Raw genomic sequence first — 17,363 nt, 5'->3', positions numbered from 1 at the left:
GAGAGTTATCTATGGTCCCACCTAGTGAAGAAGAAGTTGTGACTCCTGGGCACGGGGTTATTAAAATCCTTCTAGAAGCCCATGATGATGAAAACCAACACAAACCATCATCGTAACTCAGGATGGGTGGTTGTGCAGAGGAAAAGCTGTAGGAAAGGTCACCAACCCTCTCTCCTGCTCTCTCTGTTTCTCAAGTACTAATCTGAAAGATCATTGCTGGGGGCTGCCTATATGGCAAATGGACACCATTACTTCTAAATCCAGGTGACTGTGGGCAAGACTATTCTCCAGGCCTCAATTTCTTCATCAATAAAATAAGGGAATTGGACTAGATGGCCTTCAAGGCCTCTTTTAACTTTAGATCTACGAGTCTGTGATCCGAATCTAAGTCCCATTCTGAGATCGATAGGACCCTGGTGAAGTCCTTTCACTCCTATGGATCTCCATTTCTAGATTCCAAGACAGGTGAGTTTATCACATTTATCTCTTACTTTCTTAGGACTTACTAGAGCCACAGAAAAAGAAATCATCTGCTTTCTGGAATGAGGTTTTTACAAACATTTCTTCCCTTTTTATAAACTTCAATAAGGCGTCAAACGTAAAGGATGTGGAGATCACGGTCATTCGGAACTGTTGTGATGTTGAAAGCTTCAATCCCTTATTTTCGAGTCACTAAGACCATCCAAAGAGCTAGCCTGCTCATTTGTGAGATCTGGGCTTTCTTCAGGAGGTTTGGATGAAGGGCCACATGCTACATTTTAGGTTTCCAAATAACAAGCCGAGAGCACAATCATAAATAGCCCCTCGCACATGTCGTTATGGGGTAATAACTCCTAGGCTGGAGGAGGAAAGAAGAGCTGTTTATTTTATCACCAGCCTCATGGGGCATATATAAACTGGTGAGAACAGCTTGTGGCTAGCTGATTGCTTTGGCATCCATTTGCAAGACTGATTTATGGTATGCATTATATGTAAAAATATGAACGCAGGTATACTTGATTCACATTGCCTGTATTTTAGAAGTTAGCATGTGCAGGGAGATAGCTACACGGTGGAGATGTTTTAAAAATGTCTTTTCTACTGGTGATAAGATGATTTCATTGATAAAGGGAACTCTCAGAGGAGGAATCTCCTCTACTAGTAGGGATCAGTATCTTCTCTGAAATTTATAGGCCAACAGAGCTGCTTAGAGCACTGAGAAACTGTGACTTGTCCAAGGTCACACAGGTAGTAAGAGCCAGAGAAATTTATCCCCAAATCTTTTTTACTTCAATGTCATCTCTCCATCCACTACACCACAGTGTCCTCTTTATCAAGGATGATAATTACAATATTTTTATTTGGCTTTTAATATGTACTATATCAACCAAGGAAAACAAGATGGTACCCTTTTACAGTGGGGTTTGATGAATTTCACCTGATTCTGCCCATTATGGTGGGGCAGGAATAGACTATGGAACAAGTTTATCTGACTGGCACAGTGGAAAAACATTGACTATATTAGTATCCTTATCTCCATTTTACAGGTGAAGAAATCGAGGCTTGGAAAGGTCAACCAATTTGTGCTTTAAGGACCTAGTCAGTCATAGTTAAGAGATGGAATTCGAATCCATCTCTAGAACCATGATCTTGTGATTTTTTCCTCACCTTTGCGTACAAGTAAACCATGCAAACATCCCCCATGTGTAGGCAATGCACAAGTTTTACTCTTGTCTCCAAGATATAGCTAGTCAACCATAGCAGTTATATCCTCACAAAAGCATGGTTTCTCCCCATCTGAGTGCCTGCCCTATGGATAGTCCATTCATCAGGTGCCCCTAATTCAGGTTGTACAAAGCTGGTAGATGTTACCTGACCCAAGGACTGGGAAAAGGAAAATCTATTTCTGCATTACTCCATATTCCCATTGAGCAATTCCATGGAATGAAGGGAGACTGCTAAAATGGGCAAGATAAATGAACCATGAAGATGGGTCTTCAGCAGCACATCTCCCATTGCCTCAGGATAGCCTAAGGGGAACAGGAATGAACAGGGCTGAAGGGAAGGAGAGGTCAAGGCCAAGATTCTTGAGCTAAAACTTTTTCTAGACTGAACCTCAAAGTTAATGGAAAGTGTGTGCATGGAGGTGCCCCCACAGTGCACTCTGCCAAACTGTTCTTACTCAGTGCTATCAGTACTGTTCTTTACTTGGCTGTCAGTGGCTGTTCTGACAAACAGAAGGAAGACAAAAATGGGTCACAATAGGCCCTCCTGCCCTCGATCTGATTTTGCTCCCCTGTGCGAGGAAGGAGTGGGCTGCCATGACCATTACACATGTATGCAGAAGAAACTTTCTCTTGCCTACATGGCAGTACCATGACTTTCCAGAGTCAACGGAGAAAGTACTGTCTTGGGAATGATGAGTTTCACATTCAAATCTAAGTTCTAACACCCATGGCCTGGGTGATCTTGGGCAAATTATTGAATATTTCTGATCCTCAGTTTCCTCATATGTAAAAATGGGTATTAGACTAGATAGTCTGGGGTTTCTTTACCATGTATGCTTCTTGGAGGGTAATCTAGAAAAGAATTAGAGTTAGAAAGATGAATCTGAATCACATCCCTCAACACTAAGAACTAATTAAGTTGGTTGACCTCTTAAAGCCTTAGTTTCTCCACCTGTAAAATGGAGAGAATGATACTTACAGTACAAACTTCACGGGGATTTTGTGAGAGTAAAATCAGAAAATGTATGCAATGTGCTTTATAACTCTTGAAGACCCTACAGGTCAACTATTCTTGCATCTTCCATAAACATCAGTTTTATCCCTATTATTTCTTCCATGCCCTTGAAAGCAAAGGAGGAAGGAGATCTAAGTACAATTGTCAGGATAAATAAACAAGTACAAGATTTATCTGGAAAGCTTTGGCTTCCTCACTTCATTGTGTGCAGGGAGATTAGAAAAATAAACAATAAAAGCTTATAGTTGTTTAATTAATATGCATCTTGCCTGCTTGTGTTTATCACTTAATTAGCGGAAGGAGAGTAGGGAAGCCATGATGAACAAATGCTGTGAAAACCCTTCTTCATCTACTGTTCAACCCTCCAGGGTCAGAGAGCTAGAGCTGTAAATACCTCAGAAGTCTAATCTACTCATTTTACAGGTCAGGAAACTGAGGCCCAGGGAAGCTAAGGGACTTTCTTTCATTTTTTGGCCATCTTCCTTGCCTTCCTTTCTCAGAAACCTAGACTCTGACACCAGGACATTGGGCTTTGTTTATGTGTGCTTTTGACTCATCTTGACTGGAACTTGGGTCCTCTAGCAAATGGTTATACTTTGTGGTTGTTCAGTTGTGCTTTGGACCACTCTAAGCATCCCATCCTGTGGCATTTAACCGTTTTCTTGATTTCTTGAAATCTAGGACTTGTTCTGTTCCAGAACCCTTCCCAACCAGGTACCATATACTAGTTTGCCTCTGTAGAAAGTAACCCCCATGGTCATGACCCATACCTCCATCCCTTCCTCTTGATGATGCTTCCAAGGATCACTTCAGCCCTAGAGGAGAGGATGGAGAAAGAGAATGCCTTAGTATCACATCCTGGAAAGGCAAGAGTCTATTTTATTAAAGCCTAGTCCTTGTTTGAATGTTCAGGCAGGAAAAGCTCTTAAAATAGACTCTACTCTGCTTGTGTTCGAAATTTCCGCTGTTTCTGCTGGTGCCTGCAGAACTCAGCTATGGAACAGTCCCGGGTGCCTGCCAACTGCTGACTTCCTGGAGGGAGGGAGCCTGTTCCCTCTTTTTCTAAGAAGCCCAGTGAAATCATTTGACTATTGGGTGCTTCTACATTACCAGGACTTGTCTAAAAATGGCACCCTTGGGAAAGTCAAATTGGAGTCATGGGTTTCTTTCTAATTGTGGCTTTGAGTTGTCAGTCCTCCCCATTTTCCCCACTTGGAATTTTACATTTCATTCAAATTGTAATGAGAGGAAAAATGAAAGTTTGATTATATGGCCTAATAAAGAGAGAGAACAGGTGCCCCCACAGTCCCAGAATAATGGGTATATTTTAGAACCCTAAAATGTGTAGCAAAGGCATAGGGCTAGACCATGAAAGGAGACAAGAACAAGGTTGTTCTACACATCCACCTTCATTATTTATTGGAATTTATTTCATCTCCTGAAAAAATGCCTGGGCTTATTGCCCAATGGTTAGCAATCTCTTTTCCCCTCTTACATACCACATTCATGATCCCTCCAGAGTGACCTCTCCAACTTCTGCTGCTTGAGCTCTCATTCCTTTTCATCTCAACCCTATCACTCCAATGTCTAGATTCACTCGATAGCTGCCATCTTGTCCACTGAGCTCTCTGGAATTCTTGATCTATAATTAACCAAAAACTGCTTCCCTCGTTCCTTACAGCTTCTGGTTCTCAGTAAGACCCGATTTCCTCTCCCCTGGCTTCCCTTTTGGTACTGTTATGCCTTCTTTAATAACTAACCCCTAAATCCATCCCCGATCCCACAAAACACATCTCATTCACTTGCCCTAGAGTTGGATTAAGAATAATAGTCTTTCCCATTGTCACTTCCATGTTCTCCCTCTACCACCAATGCCACAGAATCTCTTCTATCCAAATCTTTCACTCAGCCCAGATCATAGTGACCACTCTAAGACATTCTCCTTTCTTTTTCAAATTAGATAAAGTGCTCTGCAAAACGTAAAGCATTACATAGTCAACATCATCATCATCATCATCATTTCTCAATGAGTTCAGTAGTTTGATATCTGGCTCACAGTCTTTCCACCTTAACTCCTGTCCTAAGGCAAGAGGATTTCAACATAAATGTTCATGTTCCCTCAAGTGCCCTGACCACCCAGGTCCTCCTTTACTTAGTTCCTATGACCTAATTCTCCATTTCTCCCAACTTGGTCTTGCCATCAATCATGAGTGCTCCTCTTCCAAGCAAAAAACATTGCTTTTACAATCATTTGATTGCATCAATTGACAGCTCCACCAAACAGTGTAAGTTTCTTGAGAGTAGGGGCTACTTTTCCTTCCTTGGTATCTCCAGGCTTAGGACAATCTTTTCACATCCGTGTTTAATAAATATTTTTGGCTGCCAGTGTATCTATGAATTTTCTCTAAATTGCAGAAGTCAAGCTCTTTTCAGTCTTCGTCCTTCTCAACCTTACTGCCACCGTGGACCAGTGAACCCTCTGTGCAAGCTGACCATGTGAAAAAACTCAGAAGTTTTTGTAGGCTGAAAGCTATGAGTCAATAATGTGGCACGGTAGCCAAAAAAGCTCTTGCAACCCTTACCTTCATTAATACAAACCTAGTGTTCAGAATCAGGAGGTTTAATTCTGTTGGATTCTATAATAGGGACAGCAGATCTGGGGCATCTTGTTCTGGGGATCACATTCTAAGAGATGGGAAAAAATCTGGAATGTATTCAACCAAGGGAATTCACGATGCCATAGGAGGAATAATAGAAGAGAAGGGGGATGTTCTTTCTGAAGTAGAGAAGGCAGCAGAAGTTGGGAGTGGACATGGCACCTGTTTTCAATGGCCAACATGTGGAAGAGGAATTGGATTTTTTCCTGCTTAATCCCAAAGAGTAGAACTTGGTGTCATGGGTATAAGTTACAAGGCCAGATCTTAGAATATAAACAACTACCCAGCAAGTAGGGCTCTCTGTCCATAAAATGGGCTCCTTGTGAAGTAGTAAGGTCCTTGTCATTGGGCATATTTAAGAAGAGGCTGGATGACCCACTGCCACTTTTTTAAAAAATTCTGAATTTCACAAGCATTGACAAAAACCAGCCCTTCCATATATAATCAGCATAATGGAAAGAGAAGGCTGTCTAAATAACTACCATGCAGGGGCCTTGATGAATCTCATCTAACAAGTGATGTAGCTTGATTGGGCCCTCTCCTGGAAAGCGATGACTTAGAACTGCAGCCAATTACCACCCACTGTAGAGTTGGCCGTTTTCAGAGGCTGTTAAAATAGCTAGATGGCTATCCATCTCTTTAATTACTAGAGAGCCAGAAATCTACTCTGAAGCGAAATGGAGGGAATGTTCCCCTTTCCTCTGGTCTAGAGTGCCACTTCACTGAATTGGGATCTGGTATAGCTCACCCTGGCTTTAAGAGAAACTGGGCTCCAAGCTTTGATAAGAGCATCCCAGAAAGTTGGAGCTCTTCTGGGAAAGAGTCATAGGCCATGTGTTGACCCATTTAGGTTAAAAAATTAAATCCACAAGCTCGACAATGAGCTTTTGCCAGAGAGTGGGCCATCTGAAAAAGATCTGGACTTTTCAGTAGATCACAAACTGAATCTGAGTTCATAGAATGAGATGGAAGTCCCCGAAGCAAATGCAGCATTAGGCACAGCCCCCAACTCTATGGAGGGGACAGCTCCATTGTGCGTGGGCCAGGTCAAACCACACTGGAGCATTGGCTTCAGTTCTGGCCACCATATTTTTGGAAGAGCACTGATGAGTTAGAGGGTATCTAGAATATTGCAGACTAGCTGAGGAGGGGCTTCCAGACTGTGTCGTAGGCAGAAGAACTGGAGATGTTTGTCTTGGAGAAGAGAAAACTGGAGGAGGTAAGGAATAGTATGATCATTGTCTTTAGCTCTCTGAAGCACTCTAATGGATGATGCTTTGGATTCTGCCTCTTGAAACCAGAGGATAGAATTAGAGGGACTGGGTAAAAGTTGTCAAAACTTGAGTTAAGAAAAAAAATTAGCTGTGGGGAATATATCAAGAAACTCCTGGAAGCAGAAAAATACAACCTAAAAAAGTAACAAAAAAGGTTACTTGCTCCCAATTAGAGCTAACTCAGAGTGGAATGGGCTGTTTTGGGAGATGGCAGCTTCTCCTTTACTACGGGTCTTCAAGCAAAGGCTGGGTGGCCACTTGTTGAATGTAGCTTCTTGAGAGCAGTGACTATTTTTACGTTCTTTGTATCTTGAACACTTGTACACTTAGAGCAAACTCCTTGACTCATTGAATGTCTGGAGGAGATTTTTGTTTGTGTAATGTTGGAGGAGGTGACCTCTGAGGTCAGAGGCCCTTTGCACTTCTGATATTATTGATCTTCTGGGATCAACACCTAGCCTGGCACCCCTCTGCCTCCCTAAGGAAAGGGAGCAAAGATCATAGGGGAAAGTAGTTGGTACATGACCAAGTCATCTGGACAGGTGGGAAGGGAAGAGCAAACAACACCCAATTTTAGGTATTCTTAAAGGGGTGACTCATTCTTGCCACAAGTCCTTCAGATAGATAATCTCCCCCCAACAAGCCCCTCAATGAATACTAGCCCCAAAATGCAAACAAGTACTTACTTGCCAGCAGCATAGACCTCCGCAGTGTCAAAGAGGTTGACGCCACTCTCGTAGGCAATTGTCATTAGTCTTTCAGCAACCTTGGGAAAGACACATAGGGTTATCCAGGGAAGACCATTGTGCTTCCAAGCCCAGCAATCTCCTTACTGATCATCGAATCATAGTTTCAGGACGCTGCATCCCACAGCAGTAAAATTACTTTCCCTGTTGCATACTAATTATCTCCAACACCTAGCACATCACTATAGAAACTTATATGAGGCATTTAATAAATGATTCATTGGTTGATTGAGACAATCACTGCTGTAGCCCCCCCAAAGTTATTTTATTTTTATCATGCAAATGAATCTTTTCTCATATTTATATAATTTTGTGGGGCGATTTTCTTCTTCTCTTCTTCTCTCAGAGTTAAATATGGTGTCAGAGGGACCAATGTTGTTACCTAATACTGAATCTGAAATGCATTCCATAGTTACAGTTATTGCTAGGCTTCTAATTGCAGGCTTAAGTAACATTCCAGAAGAAAATGACATTTTCCAGACACTGAGGTTCTTTGGAATCTTACTTAATGAGCTGTCATAGAATCACATACAAAGTCAAGATCCAAAAATAAGTCAACGTGTTAGAAGGTTGGGACAAATCTATTAAGATAAAGTGTAAAACAGGGTCTTGTTTTACATGACTGATACCATCCAAGACCCTTCATGTAAGCTGCAAATTGCACATAATAGCAAACCCTATTATTTAATAAGCATTTCTTATATTAATATACCCAGGCACTTTTCTGATTTCGGCTCCTCTTGTACTTGGGGCCATTTTTAATAACTAAGTAGTGTACTGAGACAAAAAGAAGCATTGCTCTGATGCAGACACGACTTGTTATAAAAGAGAACTCTAGACAAAGGCGGATGCTGGAGGTAATGTTTGCTGAGAAACAATATAATGAATCACACTAATGCTTCTCAGAGTAAAAATGAGTGTGATTGGTTGAATTGCTGTAAGACTTTACCCTTCCTGGGAAAATGACTCAGATGGAGCAGGCAATTTAAAATGTTTATTTTTCGTATTTTTCTGCCTTTATTTTTTTCAGTTGCCAGTCACTTGCACCCAAATTAGTGTGTGCTGAGACTGAGTGAAACAAGGTCCTACTGCAATAGAAATAAATGTAAAATACCACCTTTGGGTTCAAAAAATCATCTTCAAAAATACAGAATGGGGAGACATTTCTAGGTAGCCATGTGTACAAAAACAATCTTGGGATATTAGTTCATTTCAAGGTCAATATAAGTCAATAGTAATAAATACGGGGCAGTCCAGGATAATCTTTGGATATCCAGAACAAAGATGGTGTAAGGATTGTTGTATTGTTCCCCTGTCCAACCACAATGTGACTATTGTTTTCAGTTTTAGGTACCACATTTTAGGGAGGACGTTGACAAGGTAGAGAGCTGCCATAAAAGGCCAAGCAAGAGGGTAAAGGATCTAGAAGCTACTCCATTAAAGGATTGGTTGAAGGACTTGGAGATTTTAACTTCAATCAGAGAAAATTTATGAAGGAAATAATTGTCTTTAAATATGGAGGACTATCAGGTGAAAGGGTAATTAGATTTGATGTGCTTGGCCCCAGTCACTAAAAGGTGGAAGTTGCAAAAAAGTGAATTTAGGTTACAGATCAAGAAAAACAATAAAATTTAGAATTATCCAAGAGTGGAATGGGCTACCTTAAGAGATTATAGAATACCCTCATTAGAGGTCTTCAAGAAAAGACCTAATGATCATTTATTGCCGAGATATTAGGGCTTCCAAACTTGAGAATTATTGGACTATTTAGCTTTGGTGACCCCTCCCAACCCTGAGCTTCTGAGACTCCTAAAATAGTGGTGTGATAGAAAGAACACTGAATTTGAATCCTGCCCACCTGTGCGACCTTATGGTTTTGGGTCACCTCATTTCTTTGAACCTTAGTGTCCTCATCTATAAAAATATAAGATCAGACTAATCAGTCTAAAATATTATCTAGCTCTATATCTGTTTTTTATTGCAAATTTAATTGACAATCTAGATGCAAAATTTTTAAATATGTGTCAAAGCTTTTACTTTTTTGAACAAGAGTATCATTAAAATAGGTGTAAATCATTAATTTTGCACAATCCCATTTTAATTACTTATGACTTAGTGAAAGTCAATTGTTAGAAATTCCAGATGACAAAAATTATTTGACTAGCCTTTTCTCATTATTTGGGTCATGGTAGTTTACATAGTCTTTTTTCAACCTTTATAAAGCAAATCATCTTTTTTGGGGGAGATTTTTTTTTTACATTTTACTTTTTATCAATGTACACAGTCTTCTGGACATTAAACATAAAAAAGGAGAATATCTGGATAGTTACTTGTCACAGGTAAATTTCTTTTTTTTACTATGTTTTTATTTTTAAAATATTTTAGGAGCACAATAAATGATTTGCTATAAATATGTAATAAACTATAATAAATATGATTATCCAAGGAAAACAAATCCTTATGTTAGCTATGTCCAAAACTTTATGTCTATTTTTTTGGGGGGGAGAGGACTTTTAAAAATCTCTATTAATAGAAAAATTATGGTAACTTTCAAGGCAGAAAACATACAATATTTTTAGAAAAATTACTACTTTGTAAATGTATGAATATTTAAAATATTTCTCTAGCACATTTGCCAATAGGTACATGGAAATACAAAATGGATTGAGAATGTTTCCTTCATCACTTCTCTAAATAGAGCAGAGTTCTTTATTGATTATATCTGGAGAGTCACAATGGCACATCCTGGACCACAACCACTCCATAACTATGCACAGAGAGGCATGGTCTCCATTTGGTGATGTTCATGCAAGCTCTTTCACCTTTCCCATTTTTCACCTGCAAAATGGAGGCTGAGGAAGAAGGAATATAGACTAAGTGATTATTATGGTCCTCATAAACTTTAATCCATGATTCCTGCCCTGGACTTTTAAAGCACAGAGGCCATAGAGTAAAACTGAAAGAGTATAGGCAATCTGGGTTCTAATCTGATCTGCCACTTGGCACCCATAGGATCTTGAGTCCCTTCCATTTTAATCTATAAAATAAATATAGAAATCTCTAGGAATCACACTTATTTTTCTGGAGAAATGGTTGTTAAAACATTTATCAGTACATGAATTACACACCTAAGAAGAAAGAGAACTTGGGGAGGAACAATACCAAAGGATCTGTACTTACTATGTTGGGAGACACTATTGAACCTAGCACTATATTATATTTCACCCTTCTGTTGCTTGCCAGTCAACTCATTCTGTCTCCAATTTCTGTTTGGTCTGCAAACACTACCAATAAAACTCCCAGCCAACAAAACAAAGACAAAATAATTATATGGGGTTTGATGCTATCAATGGCATCCACAACCAAGAAAACTGGATATTGATAGGTCATCACCTTCCATTTGGATTCTGTACTAGATCTCTTCCATGACTGGGTGATATGTTTGGCCAACACAGGTATTCCTTTTTCTTTGCCTCAGAGGGTCACAGAAACTCTTATCTCTGTTATTAGATCTTTTAAGGTTATAGAAGTTAGACCTATATAAAATGGCCCAGATTGCCCCATTCCTCCTCCCTGGAGATATTCAGGAAAAGACAGATATGTACTTGGTAGGGATGTGAGAGAGGATTTTTCATCAGATATGTGTTAGACTACGTGCCAATCAAACAGATGTTTGGTATTCATTTACTATGTTCAAGATTTTGCTAGGTTGGACAGCTCCTTTTCCTCAAAAAAATAACAATCTCATTCTTCTGAGATTCTTTCCAATCTCCAACTTCCAGGGCCTTCCTTTCTAAGATGACTTTCTTTATACTCTTTAGAACTCTTCTATATACTTATATATAATATAATATAATATAATATAATATAATATAATATAATATAATATAATATAATATAATATAATATAATATAATATAATATAATATAATATAATATAATATAATATAATATAATATAATATAATAATATAATATAATATAATATAATATATATTTATATATCTTCCCCATTAGAATGTGTGTTTCTTCAGGGTAAGGCATCTTCTTTGACCTCAAAGAGCTCAGCCCTGTGTCAGACACAAAGTAAGCACATAAAGAATGCTTGCTGATTTGTCTTGGTTTGACAGTTGGACAATGTGTTGATCAGAGTACTGAAATCTGTCAAGGTGTTTTCTTTTTCTAATGTTCTTCCCACAACCTCATTCTATTGGATTCCTTTGCCTCTGGATTGGACTCTTGTCATCAGGCAGTGGTTCCCTCTTTTACTTTTATAGAAAGGTGGGATACTGTTAAATGTCAAAGTAGTATTGGGCTTGGTTTGCTAAGATTGCCAACACTACTAAGATGACTCTATTGGTTCTAAAGCAGAAGAGTGATAAGGGCTGGGCAATGGGTATTAAATGACTTGCCTAGGGTCACATAGCCAGTAATTATCTGAAGTGACATTTGAACCCAGGACCTCCTATTGTCACTGGCCTATACGTTGTCAACCCAGAAAAAAAAAATGGGGCTTGTAAAGAGGAACTCCATTTACATATGTGTGCATTTCTCTCTCCCTTTCCTTCTTCCCCCCCTCTCTCTGTCTGTCTGTCTGTCTGTCTGTCTGTCTCTCTCTTCCCTCTCCCTCTCCCTCTCCCCCTCCCCCTCCCCCTCCCTCTCCTCCTCCCTCTCCCCCCCCCTTTCTCTCTCTCTCTCTCTCTCTCTCTCTCTCTCTCTCTCTCTCTCTCTCTCGGGAGCCGAGGACATCATTGTCCCTAGGGACGTTGCTACTATTTCACATGAAAGAGCAGCAATGTTTGTTTCCATTAGAAATGAATTTTTTCTGCATCCTCTCACTGACTACTTTATTGAATGGGTGAAAATGACCCAGGTGTCCTTTTAGTTGACTCCAGATATCATCCTGAGCACCCTAGTTGCTCCTACTCTGGTGCAAGTCTCAGAAGGCCAGGCTTGCCTTTCTGAGGGATAACTGCAAGAGGGAAAAGCACGGGTCAGTTGGAAAGAAGATGAGCTCATAGTGTGACCCTGTCCTCCAAAAGGAAAAAAAAAGTTTCTCTTTGTCTCCTCCCTACATGCTAGATGGTGAACCATTAACTTTGGACCATTTTTTAATTGGTTGTCTATTTGGAGTCACTCTCAGTGACTTTTCTACCCTAAGCCCTGAATGAACCAGGACAGAGCTGTCTGAATTGCCTTCCACCTTCATTACATCCTTGCTTGGCTCTGGACAAAGGGCTAACATTTAGGTGCCTGAGATCAGCACTGAACATTCACAGTGATGATTTCCAAGCAATTATATACACAAGCTTGTATTTTTCTAGAATATGGTGGTGAGAAAGTTGGTTCCTTTTGCTTTCATTGACAAATTTGTGCTTCCTTGGGTTAAAGGATCTCAGATTTCAAGTTGGAAGGGGTTTTAAAGACCATCTAGTGCAACTCCTTATTTTTTTATAGATAAGGAAAATGGGGCCCGGAGAGATTAAATGACTTGCTCAATGTCATGCAGGTAGTAAAAGACAGACCTGGGACTCAAACTCAGCTTTGATTCTAAAAGAAACATTTTTAACCTCCTGTAACAGGGTCTATTGGGGTCCTTCAAGTCAGAGGACCAGAGATTTGAAGCTCAAAATCACTAAGGAGGGCACCAAATCCAATGCCCACATTTTGGCTGGATCCCATTCTCTGTTGTCTCTAGAGGCTATGGAGGCTGACTTCCCACACATCACAGAGAAAGGAGATACAGATTCTCTTGAGCTGCTGGCAACTTCCCTGAAGGAAACACCGCACCTCTGATATTCTAGCCAATCCTCTGTTGGCCATGGAGCACTATGGTACAATGTTGACTCAAGTTCATTTGAGTTCTTGGTGGGGAGAGTTTACTTTTTAAGGACAACTATAATAAATTCCGTCTGTAAAGCAAAAACTATTTTCCTCAAGTGAAAAATTACTTTCTTCTCTGTTTCTCTGCTTTTTTTTTAAATCCAGATTTTCATAGCTCAGGTTTATTTAAGGTAAGGCATGAACCAGATCAAGGGAGCTGATGGTGTGGGGATTTACAGCTCAGAAATTAGCAAATACTCATATCATTGTTTAGTTTATTATTTTGTTGATTGTCTGAAAAATGTCAATAATGCAGATTCGACTTAAAAATAAATTGCATGTATGTTTTCTCTCTTAAAGAGCTAGTTGTTAAACTTTTACTATCACACTCCCAGACCTGTAGTCGCCCAGAGTTATAGCTTTCAGTTTTTATTTACCTCCAATCTGAAAATGTTGTTGATTGCACAAATTTATGAAAATTGAGTTAACCTGTTGTGGTGTTGAACAAGCTAGACCAGGAGTCTTGAAGCCTTGATTTCCCATTCTCCATAATCTGATTCACCTAATCTCTATATTCTGGGGATTATCAAAGAGGAGGTTGTGATTTGCACTGGTGAAGGGAGTTCCTACACTAGAAATACCACCACTGTGACAAAACCACAGACGTTTTCATAGAAACATGACAATTTGCAAAATGTACAAAGCAAGAGAAAGCAGTTATATTATATATGGATTATATTTAGCCATTTTATCTTACAGAAATATCCTAGTGTCCAGTACCCTAGCAACCAGCACTGGACACCTTCTCGAGCTCTCCACATACTGTCATCAACATTTATTTTTCATATTAACCTTTTTTTTATGGAAAGTAAAAGTGACTTACCTCATCTGAAATTTGACCTCCAAATGTGACCCATGTTCCTGGAAAAGAACACACAATGACATATTATTTATTATTATTTCCCTAAAACAAGGTGAGCATAATGGAAGGAGATTACTTTTTCTAAATAATTCATTGCTGATGTTTGGAACTGGCTGCTGGGTCTGTGATGAGAGGGGAGGCTCCAAACCCACTTGGGTTGCAGAGCTCCTTCTTGTCCTACTGAATTAGCTCAGCAGTTGGCAATTCTGAAAGGGCAGAGAAGTCATTAATGGGCTCATTTTGTCCATATTCCTGATGTCCACCCTTTCTATGGCCTCTTCTTGGACTTCCTGTGATCTGTTTCCTTCATTCCCCCTTCTTTGAAAGCTTTCCCCCAGGGGAAGAAGACAGAGTGGTCTTTGCATTAGATTGTGCTCCTGCTGAATTGAAGCCTCCATCCCCAATGTGGAAACAACATGGCTAGGCTGGAAGTTTGGGTGGTTAAAATTTGGTGACCAGCAGAGACTGGGAGAGTTTCTCTGAAATGATCTGCCAGCAGAAATGTCCATGAGGGAACAAGATGGAAGGCTGAGATGATATTGAAAGGACATCACAGTGGATAAGGAAATGGACTGGACCTGGGATTTCATTGGTTTAGGGGAAATCCTAGAGGATGAAACTCATTTTACAGAGGCAGATGATCACCTTTCTGCAACCTATAATCTTAGAGAATTGTCTGCAGGCACTAAGAGTTTAATTGACCTGCCAGGGTGACAAAGTCAGTATGTGTCAAAAGCAGGACTTCCATCCAGGACCTCCTGTTTCCAGAACATCTTTCTACCTCTTCCACAGTATTATAAACTCCTCCACAGACATCTATCCATGACCTCACACACACACACACAAAAACAACAACCTCTTAAAGACTTGAGTTTGTAGAAGATCATTGGAAAAGCCAAGGGAAGGGCTGAACATTCAGCTGATGTGTGATCATGCAGCCTGTGTGATCTTAGAAAGTAGTAACTAAATTAGCTCAAAATCACAGTCAAAAAGCAAGATCTGAGGCCCCTCAAAACAGTCCCTAATAGCCAATAAGTCCTTGGCTCCATCCCTAGGACTTGAGGAACCTGTGAAAGCTCTCAGCAGTATATAGAGTGGAAGATTTTACTTTGAATTTTAGTTTCTATCAATACCTCAAGAGAAGATGGTCTGAATTATAGATAATTGAGGATGACAGAGAGAAGGCTCTGTGCTCAGATGATGGATATTGCTTGCAAAAGTTTGAGAAAGAGATCTCATAGAAATATATTATAATTTTGTATTTCAGAATATTTCCAAATTCATTGTATTCCTTGAATTTCCAATTCCAATCCAAATCCTGGGATTAAGAGCATGGGTTTACATAATGTTCTGTTCTTCAGGGATCCTAGGGGCTGAAAGGGCTGGATAATAAGCAAAAAAAAAAAAGCCACAGAAGGAATTAGCATGTGACCTATTTAACAATGTCTGTCTGTCTAATCTCTTTATATTTGTTGCTTTAAAGCAGTCCAAAAATACCAGGACAGTTTCTGAATAATGTATTTAAAATCATAAAATGTGTTTTTTTCCAAAAAATTAATTTTAAACCCTCAGCCAAATGGTCCACGTTAACCAAAGTTGCTTAGTCTGAGTCAGAGATTTAAAAACAGAAAGGCCTTAAAGATCATCTAGTTCAACATCCTCATTTTACAGATGAGAAAATCAAGACTTGGGGAGTAAAATGACTTCTCCAAGATCACGTGGACAGTAAACTATAAGAGCTGAGATTTGGATCCAGGTCTTTTAGACTTTGAGTTCATCATTCTTTCCATGGCACCATACTGAGCCCCTCCCTAAACTGAAGCTTAATCTATCTCTCAAGGACTCTCAGGTAAATTTCAGACCTCTAATTCCCTAGGGTTACTTCAGGGACTGACTGCAGTTGATGACTACCTCTTAGTCATACAAAAATCTCTGCTTCCTTCCTCCTTAGAATTAGGGAGGATCTTTTATTCTAGTTGATTGGAGGAAAGGAGTGGAAAGGTAGGTATAGCTCTGGGTGCCTGGAATTAACCAACCAAATTAAAGAAGGTGGTTTATGGTTATAATTAGAAAGTTTCAAATTAGAGGAAGGGAAAAACAGCAGCTGTCCAAATATTAGGTAACAGTTTTTGCTAAGCTCCTTTGTGACAATTTGAAAAATCCTCATTCGCTTTCTAGTGAGAAGAAACTTCCCGGTCTCTGAGATCGCTTACATTGATTTCACTGCTAAATCTCAAATTGTGGCTGTGTTGTCTTAGAGAAGTAAATTTTCTCAACTCGACACCTGTTATTTCTAAAGGTTTTATTATTGTGAATTTTCGTTTTGTTCTTTTTCAGTCCAGTGTGCTTACAAAAGGGAAGGTTATGGTGTTTTCCAAAGGAGTCAAAGTCCCATAGTGAGAGCCCTCGATCACCCAACGAGTCCCTGCATCACAGTTTTTGTCTTCATATTAGCGAGCCCGCACCAGGTGATGCAGAGGAACTACTGGTGAGATGGGAAAAGAAGACAAGAAAATATGGAGCTGGTGCAATTATCTTTTGTTCTTTGTTACCTGGTTACCATGTGGGGACTTACAGTAAGCTCTGTTGTCTGTTCACTCAAGGAGCTGGCCATAATTGGATGTTTACTGTTCAAAGAGACTGTTCAGACCCTGAACAAAGAATACTTAGGATGTTTATTTCATAAAGCAAATGGTTAGATTTGCTGATTTTGTCGCTACAGTCTATATGACACATAGACTTGTTTATAATTGTTCAGTTGTCCTTTTGTCTGACAGCAAGGGAATTTGTGAATGGGCTTTGTGATTCTGATGAAGCCACAGGTATCTTGCCTTGACAGGCAAATTCCATAATGTTGCTTAAAACAGTACAGCCATCAAGAGAATAATAAATAGATGACATTTATACAGAGCTTTAAGGTTTACTAAATACTCTACAGTCATTATCCCATTTGATCTTCCCCTCTCTTTCCTCCCTTCCTTTCCTCCCTCCCTCCCTCCTTCCTTCTTTCCATCTTCCTTCCTTCCTTCCTTTCTTTCTTTCTTTCTTTCTTTCTTTCTTTCTTTCTTTCTTTCTTTCTTTCTTTCTTTCTTTCTTTCTTTCTTTCTTTCTTTCTTTCTTTCTTTCTTTCTTTCTTTTTCTTCCTTCCTTTCTTTCCTTCCTTCTTAATTTCTTCTTCCTTCTTAATTTCTTCTTCCTTCCTTCCTTCCTTCCTTCCTTCC

General features: G+C 39.5%; 1 protein-coding gene across 3 annotated transcripts in view; it reads right to left on the bottom strand.

The window, feature by feature from the left end:
• KCNAB1 (potassium voltage-gated channel subfamily A regulatory beta subunit 1) overlaps window positions 1-17,363 on the bottom strand; it is a 440,657-nt gene that overhangs the window by 84,174 nt on the left and 339,120 nt on the right. For all 3 annotated transcript variants that reach the window (XM_001363605.4, XM_001363525.4, XM_001363683.4), the window contains exons 3-5: window positions 14,104-14,141; window positions 7,339-7,418; window positions 3,492-3,536 (exon numbers count right to left, since the gene is read on the bottom strand). In XM_001363605.4, coding sequence (XP_001363642.1) covers window positions 3,492-3,536; window positions 7,339-7,418; window positions 14,104-14,141 — 163 coding nt within the window. The remainder of the gene's footprint in view (window positions 1-3,491; window positions 3,537-7,338; window positions 7,419-14,103; window positions 14,142-17,363) is intronic.

Source organism: Monodelphis domestica, chromosome 8 (assembly GCF_027887165.1).
Source record: "Monodelphis domestica isolate mMonDom1 chromosome 8, mMonDom1.pri, whole genome shotgun sequence".
Lineage (NCBI taxonomy): Eukaryota > Metazoa > Chordata > Mammalia > Didelphimorphia > Didelphidae > Monodelphis > Monodelphis domestica.
This window is presented reverse-complemented; position numbering and strand designations above follow the sequence as displayed.